The sequence below is a fragment of the Onychostoma macrolepis genome, chromosome 04, assembly GCF_012432095.1.
Source record: "Onychostoma macrolepis isolate SWU-2019 chromosome 04, ASM1243209v1, whole genome shotgun sequence".
NCBI lineage: Eukaryota > Metazoa > Chordata > Actinopteri > Cypriniformes > Cyprinidae > Onychostoma > Onychostoma macrolepis.
In genome coordinates, this window is record NC_081158.1 from 11,812,247 (window position 1) to 11,826,926 (window position 14,680).

The 14,680-nt window shown below is 38.6% G+C and overlaps 1 protein-coding gene and 1 long non-coding RNA gene across 3 annotated transcripts in view; one reads left to right on the forward strand and one right to left on the reverse strand.

Annotated features, from left to right (window-relative positions):
• Positions 1-621: 621 nt before the first annotated feature.
• LOC131539460 (uncharacterized) lies at positions 622-4,214 on the reverse strand. Its single transcript, XR_009270865.1, has 3 exons — positions 3,294-4,214; positions 2,365-2,471; positions 622-1,937 (listed from the first exon to the last, which is right to left on the reverse strand). It is a non-coding gene; the product is annotated as an uncharacterized LOC131539460 (long non-coding RNA).
• LOC131539417 (uncharacterized) overlaps positions 2,530-14,680 on the forward strand; it is a 35,991-nt gene continuing 23,840 nt past the window's right edge. Inside the window, exons 1-4 of one of the 2 annotated variants that reach the window (XM_058774005.1) lie at positions 2,530-2,605; positions 5,580-5,726; positions 5,921-5,953; positions 9,228-9,369. In XM_058774005.1, coding sequence (XP_058629988.1) covers positions 5,942-5,953; positions 9,228-9,369 — 154 coding nt within the window. In that variant the 5' untranslated portion in view covers positions 2,530-2,605; positions 5,580-5,726; positions 5,921-5,941. Of the gene's footprint in view, positions 2,606-4,888; positions 5,727-5,920; positions 5,954-7,774; positions 7,813-9,227; positions 9,370-14,680 lie in introns of those variants that run through there. The other variant, XM_058774006.1, reaches the window with a different exon arrangement.

Sequence of the window (14,680 nt, forward strand, 5' to 3'; positions counted from 1 at the left end):
GGAAGCCCTGCTCGCATTTTGCCATGCCAAACCATTGTTGGATTACAAATTTATAAAATGTTAAATCTAGGTTCCAATGTAATAGTATATAAACTGAAAAAGTTAAGTACATTGTATTTAGCATTTATGGTGAAGATGATGACATCAGATGAACGATTCTGTTAAACAAAGTTTGTAGCAAGAGGTTCCTGCCAGTTCCTGTTCTCTTATTTAAGTCCAATGAGCCACTCTCGGAGACTCTCACCTTTTGTTTGCAATGGCTCTTGGTGCCCCTGCCCCCAATCTTTGGGCAGTTAGGCTGATTGGATTAGGAGTGGTTAAATGGGGCAGGTTGCTATACCTGAATACTTAATTTTCATGCTTTGTTTAAGGTCGTCACCCAGGTGCTTTATTTCCATTCCTAAGCACTGCCCCCTAAATGTGTATATATACTACAATGTATCACTGATTTAGTTAGACTTGGATGACTACAGCGACGCACAGCGAGTTCTCAATAAAGAGTAACTTCTGTATGAAAGATATCCCAACGTCTCCTGGTCTCTGCTTCGACGAGGAAAAAAGTTTCCAACACCATGCATGCAGCAGCCCATGCTTGCTTTTCTGTTAAAAATAACAGTGGTTTGTGAATGTTGATGCTGAGCCTAAATAACAAATATTTTATTGGGAGCTTTTATGCTTGGATGTTGTGGAGCTTAGGAGATGTTATAGAACCATTTCATGTACATATCTTCGATGTACAGAAAAAAAAATCTATATAGATTACTTTCATGTGGGCGGGAGCAGGACAAAACATGAATGTCGCGGTTGGGAGCGGGACCAGATAAGATAAATTTCTGCGGGCACGGGACAGAATCTTGCGGGAGCGGGACTGAAAAATCTGTCCCGCGCAGGTCTCTACTTTGCATGCAGCAGTTAGTATCACCAGAGGTCCTTCTCTGTGATATAATTTCCTGTCACATGACCTTGCAAAATATTAACAAAACGGCTCCTTGAATGGTGGTTACACCACCTTGACACTCAAGGAATTCCCCAAATTAATCATAATATTCAGAACAATGGTGCTCCATTTACTTTTACTTACTATTAAATAGTGCTAATGTACGATTATGCCAAACTAGCTGATCTGGTGTTTTATTGATAATTTCACCTTTTTTAAACAAGATCCATTTTTTGGTATAAGGTTTTTACGGTTACACCACATTGACATTTTTTCAATCATCCCCCAAATATTCTCTCAAAATGAATTAAAACCAGAAATTGTAGACTTCACAAAAAAGAGAATGTATGCAATTAATTTGCACATTTATTTTGAAATTTTAACCCTTTTAAATTTAATTAAACCATATGGACACAAAAAATATTTGCGTCACGTCGTTGACCCAGATACTGTTGCAAAGTGATAGAAATGAATGGTTTTCATTGTTTTTAAGTACATACTAGGCTTAATGTTACACAAAATACTTAGTTTTGGCTATTTACTGTTTATCATCATTTAATGTGCGAGATAAAGAGATTCATGCCACAGAATGACTGATGAAACCGACCTGTTTGTTCCTCAGTATCTTCATGTTTGACTTCATTCTTCACGTCTTCGCTCTCCTCTTTAATAAACTTAATCTCTGTTTGTTCCTCAGTATCTTCTTGTTTGACTTCATTCTTCACGTCTTCGCTCTCCTCTTTAATAAACTTAATCTCTCTTTGTTCCTCAGTATCTTCTTGTTTGACTTCAATCGTCTCCTCTATAATAAACATCATCTCTGTTTGTTGCTGAGTATCTTCTATCACCTCTCCACTCTCGTCTATAATAAACATCATCTCTGTTTGTTGTTCCTCGGTATCTTCATTTTTGACAGTAAAAGCTTCTTCAATCTTTATGTCTTCACTTTCCTCTTTAATAAACGCCATCTTTATAACAGTGTGCTTCAGCAGGAGTTTTTCTGTGTGTTTAAGATGAGAATAGTTAACAGACCGATCTCTGTGTGTTTGTCTCAATCAGCTCTCTAGTTCAGTAGTCAGCACACTAGTAAGGGAGTCAGTCAGAGTGAGAGTTAATGGACTTAAATCACCTGATTAGACAAAAACACTCAAAACTAGCACTGCAAATTAATTTAAAAAATCTAAATCTTAAAAACTTGAAATCAAGCTTTTTTTGTTTTAAGCTGTATTTGTTTATCATGACTCATCAGTGAGCAAACAGCGTGTTTGTGATGAACAGAGACTGAAACGAGACGCTTATGTTTACTCACAAAACCGTTCATTATTGTTGTATAAGTATTACATTCATTATTAACTCATTTCACACTTCTCTATTTAATTGTCTGAGAGTTATTTTGGTTTAAACTCCGTAAATGATTAAAAACAAACCTTTCTCCAGCAGAAACACGGATGCAGGAGCGCGGCGCAGCCTTATGACGTCACCACACCAAAATAAAAGTCCCGTTCACGCGCTAAAAATAATAACAGAAGTTCACCTACAGAAAACACATTCAAACAATGGATTCATTAAAATGATCAATCAAAGGGTAACATTTTAGAATAAGGAACACTTTTTCACTATTAACTACAACTTTTCCCTCAATAAAATCCTAATTTGCTGCTTATTAAGGTTAGTAAGGTAGTTGTTAAGTTTAGGTATTGGGTAGGGTTAATGAGAATGGTCATGTAGAATTAATATGTGCGTAATTGCTACTAATAAATGGCTAATATTCTAGTAGCATGCTAATAAGCAACTAGTTAAGAGACCCTAAAATAAAGTGTTACCAATCAAAGCTATAAATACCACTGATATTATTAAAAAGGCTTCTACATTTACATTTAACGTTAGTCATTTTGCAGATTCATCTTGAAGAGGCAATCGGACAGACGAAGTGCTTGCAACACCAAGTCTCAGGCATTGTTCAAATAAGTACAAGCTAGCAGGAATAAATAAAGAGAAAGAACCTTTTTTTTTTTTTTTTTTAAGTTTAGGATGAACTCAAGTGGTGTCGAAAGAGATTAGTTTTCAGTTGTTGCTTGAAGATTGACAGGGATCCAGCACTCCGGATAGGCTTCTGGCTTAAATATCTAAATGCAAGTGTGAAGTGATCACAATTATAACACCAACAACTGAGCATTTGTGATATTCTCAATCATGAATGAAGTCGATATCTTGATCTTCATATTATAAAGGATTAGAAAGAACTGTTAAATATTTCAAACTCATCGATTTAAGGCTGCTCTAAAGCGGGTCTGTGTCTCCTCAGAATTCAGTGTAAAGACGCAATGTCGCATAAAAGCAGACCTAAATTACCCACCTCAGTCCCTAGTATCAAAGGCGACGCAACGCTGTTTTGATTCAGTGTAAATGAAACGCGAAACAGTGCGGCTCTAAGCAGCGTCGTTGTCATAACAACCCAAAGGACGCCGGTCAGTTCGAGCTAGAGGTCTGCGCGGGACTGGTTTTTAGATCCGCTCCCGCGAGGTTATATCCCGCACCCGCGATATATTTACTCTTTGTTCACCCGCTGTCCGCTTTGAATAATTTTCTTCCCGACCCGACCGTTCCCGCTAAATTTAGATCTCGTTTCCAGAATCACACATTTAAATTTCCTCTACTGAAAGAAAGACAGATAGGCTAACATATAAACGTGTAGTGTGCACAAATTCGTTTAACATTTTGCTGCCAACACAGTAGGAAAAAAAAGTGTCACAGAGAAAATAAAAATGTACAAAAATGGTATTCCTTATTTTTATTCGTCTTGTCAGGATACAATTCGTTTAACCTTTACAACACAATAGGAACAAGTGTCGCAGAGAAAAAAAAAATGTAGGTTGTACAAAAATGGCCTATTATAATTTTATTCGTCTTGTCAAAATACTAAATTCGTTTAACATCTTGCTGTAAACACAGTAGCTAGCCTAGGACAAGTGTCGCGGAAGAAAAATAAATAAATAAATTCGACATCTGTCATTTAAAATGATAGGCTAAGCAAAATATAAACAAAACCGAGTTGAGCGCTCTTCAAGGACAGCGCATCCACACTCTGCTCCATCTTTATTCTGCTCTGTCACTCATCGACAACCTGCCTGTTCTGTCTGCGGGCCGTATATTCACTGGTAGGCTAGCCTGTTCTGAGCATCGTTATGCACATGCTGCGCACAGACACTGGCAAATAAAACGAAGCACTGTTTCGGTGCTCGAATAAAGCGCAGATATGTTGTTCTGAAAAGACGTCGGATATCCATATCGGCCTAGAAAAAAGCAACTTTTCATTTTCGTCAGTCTTAGTACACGATTTAACAACAGAAGAGTCAAGTTTTAAATAGGAAAAATATCGAAACTCTTTGGTCATTTTGAGCGAGATGCTAACAGATCTAATCAGATTCAATAGTCGTGTGCATCTTGTCAGTAAAGCCGGTTCTGTGATTAGTAGTAAATCTCCATCACTTGCTTTCAGATGGAGCAGCTTTTAAAACAAAGAGCTGTAGTTCTCTGACAAGCTACATTAAAAAATTAAAATAATACAAAAAAACGCACACGATATAATCATACGATTATGAAATCGTTTACGAATAATGACAGCTGTTTGCATAGCTTGTCAGTGAACTACGGCTCGGTGTAGTAAATGCTGCTCCATCTGAAAGCACGTGAAAATACCACATTTAATAACATGTTTTACTCCAAACTCACTTCATAACGTCAGCCAAGTGTTTGAAATAAATCCTTCTGTGAGATGATGTGGCTTCTTACACAGAATAAGGCACACAACATATTTCATAGTATAAGCGGTGATAAAGGCATTGCATTAAAATATGCATTATATTGAAAATTATAATACGAAAAAATCAGATAAAACATTGTTGTAATCCTGTGTTTATTAGTCACGTTGAATCAATGAAAGCAGTTAACCCTTTAAAACCAGATGTGTCAGTGCCGACACAATTAACCATGCTGTATTCATGTTATCATAACTCACCAACCGTTTGCACTATGAAAAAAAATCCAGTTGCCCCTGATAGTAGACAACTTGCACTTTGACAATATATGGCGTAATACGGTAATTGCATGCTTTCCATCAGCAAATCACAGCGGCTTTCGGGGAGAGCGGGAAGGACTGATTTGAAGCAGGAGATACAGAGTGCGCCAGTTTGAGAGTGCAAAATATAATTAAAAAAACGGACAAAAACATGGTGAAGAAAGGTTTTACAAAAGAGGAGGCGATTGATTTCATCTTTGATGACACCTGGGAAGAGGCTGACCATGACTCTTCGGACCCGGAGTTGAGGATGCGTATGCTTCTGGCATTGATCCAGACGTGGATTGGTAAGTGAAGTTTGTTTCTTTCTGATGAAGTTATGAGAAATGTGAGTAAAATAGTCATAGACTCCGTGTTTTAGTTCGAAATACAGTTTCACACACTTTTGTGGTGAATTGGTGGTGAAATTGTGAATTGGGACAGTCTTCGCCGCGCTACAATCTCACTTCAAATGAGGCCTTCGTAGGCCGTGACCTTTGAATTGGGACAGCCTGATTATGTAATAGAGGTTGTTGTTTTTTTTTTGTATTTGTCTGTTTAAATAAAAGACATTTTTTGTTTCAGGTTGCTGTTGTCAAGGTGAAAGCAGTTCATGTCGGTTCTGCCAATGAAACTGTTCAAATCAGGGGAGCTCCAGTGGAAATGCAAACTTATTACGTAGCCGATCACACAGATTGTATAAAGCTTCAGTTTTGGGAGCATTGGTGACTGGTAAGTCATATGACATTACCAATATCTCCACCAGGGAGTTTGGGGGTGATCTATATTTGAAATATAATGAAATTTTCTATTAAGAATTGTTTTATTAAATTGTAATTTGGTAATTGATTAATATTCCTCACTCTTTAGTTAAGAGATTTGAAATTAGTTAAGAGTCAAATAACCTTTTAATCTCTTTTCTTTAGACTGGGCTTCAAGAGGCAGATATGATGAGGAAGGTACAAACCGATCCACCTTGGGAAAATATCATACAATTCTATGAATGTTTGTCTGTAGAACATCAAGACACATAAAAAGACAAGGAGGCATTATAAGTGATCATGTAAGGAATAATTGACAATGGACCGTTGGATTATTAGAAAAATAATGCACACCCGAGGTGGTGATGCGGCCATGACACGAAGCGGGCACCTCGAGACATCGCTCAGATTATATATTTCAAGGGATTCGTCTGGTTTTTGTACTTAAATCGCTATTGTGAGTAGGATTCATTTCTTCCGCTTCTCATCCAATCTCATTCCAAAACGTCATTTTAGACTTAGTAACGGAGGCTTAAGCCGTTGATAGCAGACAAATGCAAGTTATGTGTGTGTGTGTGTGTGAAACTTTAAGTTCATTTTCTTCACGAACAGCACCGTTGTTACCTCGCTTGTGAGAAATGTCATGTAACTTTAAAGTTGCTAAACTATTTACTGAAAGTCATCAGAATAGCGCTAACAACATTAGTGCGTATGTTTTCATGTGTGTAAACTGTGTGTCTGTAAGGGAGAGAGAGCGGGAGAAATAGAGTATGTAATTTACGAACATAATAAAATGTAATTTTGTGGCAAAACATGGAAGTGATCTATCGTTTATATCATGTTGCTTACTATATTTATGTGTTTGGTCAGTGCCGTTGTGAATTTTGGTTATTTTGCTGTTGTAAGACCTTTTGAAATGATTTCAGTTATGTAATGAGGTCAAGAGCTGCCTGGAACTACGTTCGCCGTGCGGTTCTCTGAAAATAATTGCACACCTAGAACGTTCGTCAGCCAATCAGATTCAAGCATTCAAGGGCCCGTAGTACAAATACACATACACACATAATTTTATTAACGTGCGATTAACGCAGCGCATATTTTCTGTTTGACCCGTGGCCTAACCCGTAGTTGGAGAAATGGAGATGCACAGTGTTGCAGACCCCTTTAGAGACCCCCTTTCTGGTAGCCAATGTTGATATTTGAAATCACCAAAACAAACACGCCCCTACCCCAAAAGGGTCTCGCCCCTATTTTGATAGATCCGCCCCACACATACGTATGCAACCCAGGCAACGATTAGTTCTGTGAAACAAAGCAAAACCAATGTTACACCGTGGAGCGAGTGGTGCGGCACGACATGACCCATCCCCGACAGAAAACTGCTGCCGCATTCTATTTATGACGTGCTGACACAAATTTCAAAAGACTTTCAACAGTCGCTTCGTCGCGTCCAGTGTAGACAGACTTCAGCTGTTGTGGCGCGTCCAGTATAGACATGGTGTTACCAGGGACGGTCGGCTCGGCTCGGCTAATGTCCGTCCTCCTGTGCACTGCGAGCTCTCTCCTCTACATCACGAGGAGACACGCCCCTTACTGCTGATTGGCTACAAGTTTGTTTTGGTACTCGGCCACGACTCAGTTTTCTAAAGTGTTTATGAAAAATTGCATACCCCACCTTTAAACACATATTATGTTGCTTTTCGAATTTTACATGCAAGTATAGCCGAAATCACAGCACAGCTATTGTCATTATCTTATGTGTATTTGATTTTGTCAGACGACGGCTCGATTATCAGGATTTTTGTGCAGATTAACATCTTGGAAGGCAGAGCTGCTTATGTAGTCTTAATGGGTCATGTTTCAGTCATTATTTCATATTCATTCTGTTGTCTGACAACATAAACTGTAAAAAATATCAATGAAAACTGTTTTATTGAGAATTTAGCTGCATCAAAATATAGTAGGTGGGCACAGAGAGGCAAACAAATCTAATAATAAATTTACATTTTGCGTTTTCAGAAGAAGTGAGCTGCCCTGTCGTGGAAAAATATAAACAGGTTTGTGTAAGTAAATTGCTCAGTGCAAAGAAGGAAAAGTAATGGGAACCTGGAACTTCTTTTTTCATGTGTCTAATAGACATGAACAAGTTATTTGAAAAATGTCTATGACCTTTGAAACATCTACTCTTCATGCTCTATTTTGACTATGGTTTCAATAATAATAATAAAAATGCATTTGCATAAAGCATCCATATTTGTCCATGCCCATGTTGATTAGAGTATTAAAAACTTGAAAGTATCAATTTAAGATACATTTAGAACAAATAAAAATGTACGGTGCGAAAATGTACTCATGACAATTATGCGATTTTAAAAATTGTAATCGATTGACAGCCCTAATAAATAAATAAATAATATTTTATATATATATATATATATATATATATATATATTAGGGGTGGCACGGTACATGTATTCGTCCCGAACCGTCACGGTACGGACATCTCGGTTCGGTGCATGAGGCCTTACGACGAATACAGGCAATTCACCCCCAATCCAGAAGGGGGCGCCCGCAGTAATGCAACGCTGTTTGATAACCGCCAGCAGAAGAACAGCGAATGCCGAGTTGCGCGCTTGCAAACAAAGCCCCCTAGACAGTGACCATGTGCTGATTCTGAACGCGTCTCTCACATATAGACTGACAAAGGAGTATACTTTAAAGGCTTGCGCACTCAACTGTTTGCGAAATGGAGCTTTGTGCTCGTGTAGTCTCTCATTCGGCACAAATCCAAATATTCCATAATATTTCCATATTTGCGATGTAACGTATCTGAATGCTAAACTATTATTTATTATGTAAATGATAGGCTTTGTACTTCAGTCGCGTTCCAACAGTGACACAGAGGCAGGCGCGCTGATGTTTGGTTCACTGTATTTTATTTTGATAAAGTACCAACTGTGCTGTCAAGTTAGCAATGCTGGAACTGATGTTTGTGTGTGTGTGTGTGTGTGTGTGCGCGCACGCGCTCCGGCGCGATCACTTCAACTGTTTCCTTATACCAGCAGAATCAACTGTAAACACTTATTGTCTTATTAATAATCACTGTATAAAGGTCTGCTTTTATTTGTGTACACTCAAAATGAAAACAAAACAGATTTTATATATATAACATGTAATAATATTTAGCATTTTCACATCTAGATGGACAAATTTTTTTTTAATTTTCACTACTGTCTGTTCAAAATAAATGAAAAGAAACTGAGCATAGTAAATTTTTTCCCCCCTGTTGTACCGAAATCGTATCAAACCGTGACCCCTGAACCGAAATACGTACCGAACCGTGACATCTGTGTACCGTGCCACCCCTAATATATATATATATACACATACACTATTTATTGACGATGGCAGCATAGCAGATGAGTATTAAGTTCAATGGAGGTATGTAACAAAGATTCTCTTTGTCTTACAGGAACTTGTGGCTGGAATGGATGGAGGGCAGACTAGAGCACAGACCTCACGATTATGGGCTATGGAGACACACACTTGGAGACACTGGTGTAGACGGATGTTGGGATGGAACACTGGAAAACACACTGGGGGAATCACAGGAGGTAAGTACACGAAGGCGGTAGAAGTATCAAGTAGCATACAGAGTCCACTTCGTATGAACGAGACCTGACACTGGAGTGCTGTGAGGTGTGTGCTTATGAAGCCAGCTTGATGAGAGTGATGATGAGGAGCAGGTGTGTGTAATCAGTATTCAAGTGAGGGTGTGTGCTGGGATTGGGTGGTGAGCGAGCCTGGCTGATCTGTGACACACACACACATACATATACACACATACAGTATATCAGTGGTGTTCCGTCCATATAAGCTGTGAATGCACCACATACCTAGGCCTTCTGAGAGAATGAGTTCACGGGCTAATGAATATAAACATGATTATAAGTTGATCCCTTGTCATTTGAGATGTGACTCAAAGCTTAATAAAGTGTTGAGAATAAGTATGTAAAATTATTTACTTGAAAACAACTGTAATATTCTGTAAATCTACCTCAGTTACGGAAGCTTCCGGGTAAGCGGATTCTCCGCAGCTTTGGCGCCTCCGCTCTGTTGCTATGACTCGATTGTAGCACGTTCTCATTGGTTTGCTGGTAGACGGCTGATTTCATGCGCGAGGTAAGCTGTCTGCGAAGCGCTTGCCCAAGTGGAAAAATGCGCTGTTGCTGCCAGATCTCGATTGCCGAAAATTACATTGTGTTTGATGCAAAACTAACTCGACTAAATAAAAAATTTAAAAACAGGAACGTTTTCTGTATACTTGTGTCGCTTACAGTTGAAGTCCTTCTCTGATTTTATTGTTGTTTGCAACGTTACTTGGCAATTTTTTTATTTTTTTGGTTTTTGCATGGTCTATTATTGGAGTAGTGTCAAGCGGCAATGCATTCTGGGAATTTAGGTCACGGGAGCTACAACGGATACTGAGTGGTAGTGAATGTAGACTTTTTATATTATTTAATGTTTATATTATTCTACTTAAGATCGCGTTGCAGTGGTTAAGGTTTACTGTATCATCAATTGCCATATCCCTTTGCACAGCCGGTGTGAAAAACGTGCTTTCTCCGCGTTATAATGCTGAAAAAGCAGAGGTTTTACCTGCAGACATTGATGATAAGGGCTATGGCAATTGATCATTCCAATGATCTAAGTTGAATCATAAACATTAAATATGTCTACATTCACTATGGAACTCGGATGAAAATTAAACTGAAACTCGGTATGATAAATATCTAAAATAAAATGTGGCTTTATAATTCATCTCTGTAGATTTAATATATTATAGATACAGTGATTTGCATTAAACTGTAAGCCCTCACACCACTAATAGAAGGAAATCATATATGGTAATGTTATTTGCGGCAGCTCGTTACCCGGCCACTTTTTGTACAGATTAAGTTTCCTTCATTCATTTGATCGCTCGCATCGTTGTTCGGCATCGCTAGTAGGAGTCTTCAACTTGGTTCGGTCAAGTCAATGTATTTATTTGCATAGCATCCACAATACACATCGTTTCAAAGCAGCTTCAAGTTCTGTTACCTCTATAATGGCTTAACCATAGACTGTATAAGAACAGGGCTTAACTCTAACACTGAGCAGTTTTACCGGGCAATATGACGATATAACAATGATCCACTGTTTGAGATCTAGCTATAGTGTATTCTCCCCTTACAAAATTAGCCATGGTTTAGCTACTCTAACCATACAGTAGTTTATCCATGGTATTTAATAAGATTGTGGTTATAGGAATGGGAATACATACACCAAAAACACGGTCGCTACACGTTTACTATAGTAAAACCATGGTCAATTGTCGTAAGTGTTTTAGCAGTTAGCATATATCAATAACGTTAACGTTACCACTGTAGTGAAGGAGACTGATTAGTAATGAATATTTGCAGCCTCTCAGACAAACAACAGAGCGATTTTTTTTTTTTATTTAAAGAGATTTACATATTAGTCCGATTTATTCTAAGCGTATGTAAGATGTTTTTCAAAAAATATGAATGTAAAACGGTCGGCTTTTTCTGTGGTGATTTGCATTTGTTTACGCTGTGTGCTCCTGAGCGTGACCTAAAACATGGAGGAATCCGACGCGGCGTGACGTAGGTTCCCAAGCTCTATTCACTGGGAATAAAAATAAAATAATAAATGTAAAAAAAAAAAATCATTCAGTCGATGCAGAGACGTATAGAGCTGGGGAATCTCCCATCTCCCCACTCTGAATATTACGTATCATAACGTAACTATGTGTAAATGTTATTTGGTGATTTTTACTTAAAAGGAGCTGTTTTTTAGCATTCTAATAACTATGGATAAACCTGAAACAATAGAAGAAGGATTGGAAAATGAATTTCATTTAGAAATAAGGTAGGAATTTGCATACTTTTAAATCTACACCTGCCACTGTGTTTTCCTCTTTGAGTGTGTCCTAAAAGCAATGAGGAGAGGAGGGGGGAGGGGCATCTTAATCTTTGCACTCTTTGTTCTTTTGTTCTTTGTTTTTATTATTTTTATTTATAAAGCACAATTAAAAACGACGTAACATTGACCAATGTGCTGTACAATGTTTAAACAAAAATAGCACAATATTAACTTACAGACAAACAATGACCAACAACAATAAATGTTATAAAAAAAAGGCTCTTACTAATCAGTCTACAGAATCAGCGGTTGAAAATCACCCGGTTAAGTCAGAATCTCCTGGTTAAAAAAGTCACCGCCACTGATATAAATATATATATATATATATATATATATATATATATATATATATATACACACACATTAGGGGTGTTGCGATATACCGGTATTGACGATAACCGTGATATTCAAAGCAACAATTATCGATATCGTGTTAATGTAGTGTGTGACGATATACTGGCGATAACCGCAATATTTAAAATGAACAGGACTCTTATGATAACACATGTAAATACTCCAGTGCCAGTACCTGGTTGACCTCCAGGTGGCAGTATTGCACCTTAACCCTGACACCTGTCAAACAAGAAGAAGTTGCAGCGCACGCAGCTACTCTGAGGAAACCCATGTTCAGTTATATACAGAGTAAGTTGCGGTTATTTTATTAGTCGTAGAATGGGAAATGTCACAGAGGTTTTCTGCGATAGGAATGTTGTCCCATTCTTGTCTAATACAGGCTTCTAGTTGCTCAACTGTCTTAGGTCTTTGTCGCATCTTCTTCTTTATGATGCGCCAAATGTTTTCTATGGGTGAAAGATCTGGACTGCAGGCTGGCCATTTCAGTACCCGGATCCTTCTTCTACGCAGCCATGATGTTGTAATTGATGCAGTATGTGGTCTGGCATTGTCATGTTGGAAAATGCAAGATCTTCCCTGAAAGAGACGACGTCTGGATGGGAGCATATGTTGTTCTAGAACTTGGATATACCTTTCAGCATTGATGGTGCCTTTCCAGATGTGTAAGCTGCCCATGCCACACGCACTCATGCAACCCCATACCATCAGAGATGCAGGCTTCTGAACTGAGCGCTGATAACAACTTGGGTTGTCCTTGTCCTCTTTAGTCCGGATGACATGGCGTCCCAGTTTTCCAAAAAGAACTTCAAATTTTGATTCGTCTGACCACAGAACAGTTTTCCACTTTGCCACAGTCCATTTTAAATGAGCCTTGGCCCAGAGAAAACGCCTGCGCTTCTGGCCATATCATGTTTAGATATGGCTTCTTTTTTGACCTATAGAGTTTTAGCCGGCAACGGCGAATGGCACGGTGGATTGTGTTCACTGACAATGTTTTCTGGAAGTATTCCTGGGCCCATGTTGTGATTTCCATTACAGTAGCATTCCTGTATGTGATGCAATGCCGTCTAAGGGCCCGAAGATCACGGGCATCCAGTATGGTTTTCCGGCCTTGACCCTTAAGCACAGAGATTGTTCCAGATTCTCTGAATCTTTGGATGATATTATGCACTGTAGATGATGATAACTTCAAACTCTTTGCAATTTTTCTCTGAGAAACTCCTTTCTGATATTGCTCCACTATTTTTCACCGCAGCATTGGGGGAATTGGTGATCCTCTTCCCATCTTGACTTCTGAGAGACACTGCCACTCTGAGAGGCTCTTTTTATACCCAATCGTGTTGCCAACTGACCTAATAAGTTGCAAATTGGTCCTCCAGCTGTTCCTTATATGTACATTTAACTTTTCCGGCCTCTTATTGCTACCTGTCCCAACTTTTTTGGAATGTGTAACTCTCATGAAATCCAAAGTGAGCCAATATTTGGCATGAGATTTCAAAATGTCTAACTTTCAACATTTGATGTGTTATCTATATTCTATTGTGAATAAAATCTAAGTTTATGAGATTTGTAAATTATTGCATTCCTTTTTTATTCACAATTTGTAGTGTCCCAACTTTTTTGGAATCGGGTTTGTATTTCCAAGCTACGTTTTCTTCCAGTAATCCTTGAAAAGATAGTTTGTAGTCAATTAATGGCCAATCTGAAAGATCAGAATTTTTCCAGTCTGATTTTAAAACCCTACATAGCACAGAATCTGCACTTCTAAAAGTTTTTATTGATATCATTTTAGCTACTGATGCTGGGGACTGTGCTATTCTGGTGCTTCTTGATTTAACTGCTGCGTTTGACACTGTGGACCATGAAATCTTGGAGCAGTGGGTGAGCATTAAGGACATAGTGCTCCAATGGTTCAGGTCCTATTTAAAAGGCCGGACTTTCTGTGTTAGCTGTGGTGACACTGTGTCCTCTTTGGCTCCTCTCTCTTGTGGGGTACCGCAGGGCTCAGTCTTAGGCCCTCTCCTTTTCTCTTTTTATTTGCTCCTCCTTGGTTCAATAATCAGGAAGCATGGCTTGTCATTCCATTGTCATGCAGATGATAGCCAGATTTATGTGCCACTTAGAAAGGCTGCAGCGCGTTTTTTAACTGGAACACATAAATATGGGCACATTTCCCCCATTTTAGCTTCACTTCACTGGCTGCCCGTACATTTTAGGATTCAATTTAAAATTCTCCTATTTGTTTTTAAATCCCTAAATGAGCTTGACCCACCCTTCATTTCTGAGCTGCTACACACTTACATGCCCACCCGTTCTCTCAGGTCAGCTGATCAGCTGTTCCTGAATGTGCCAAAAACAAAGCATAAGCTTAGAGGGGAACGTGCTTTTGCTGTGGCAGCTCCTGAATTATGGAATGATTCGCCTCTGCCCATTAGGCAGGCCTCTTCATTGTCTTTATTTAAATCGTCTCTTAAAACATATATTTTTTCCCTGGCCTTTGACACCTGATGTTGCTATTTGGTTAATTATTTTATCTTTCTATGGTCTCTTAATGTGTTTTATGTCTTGTATGAGTTTTATGTTTCT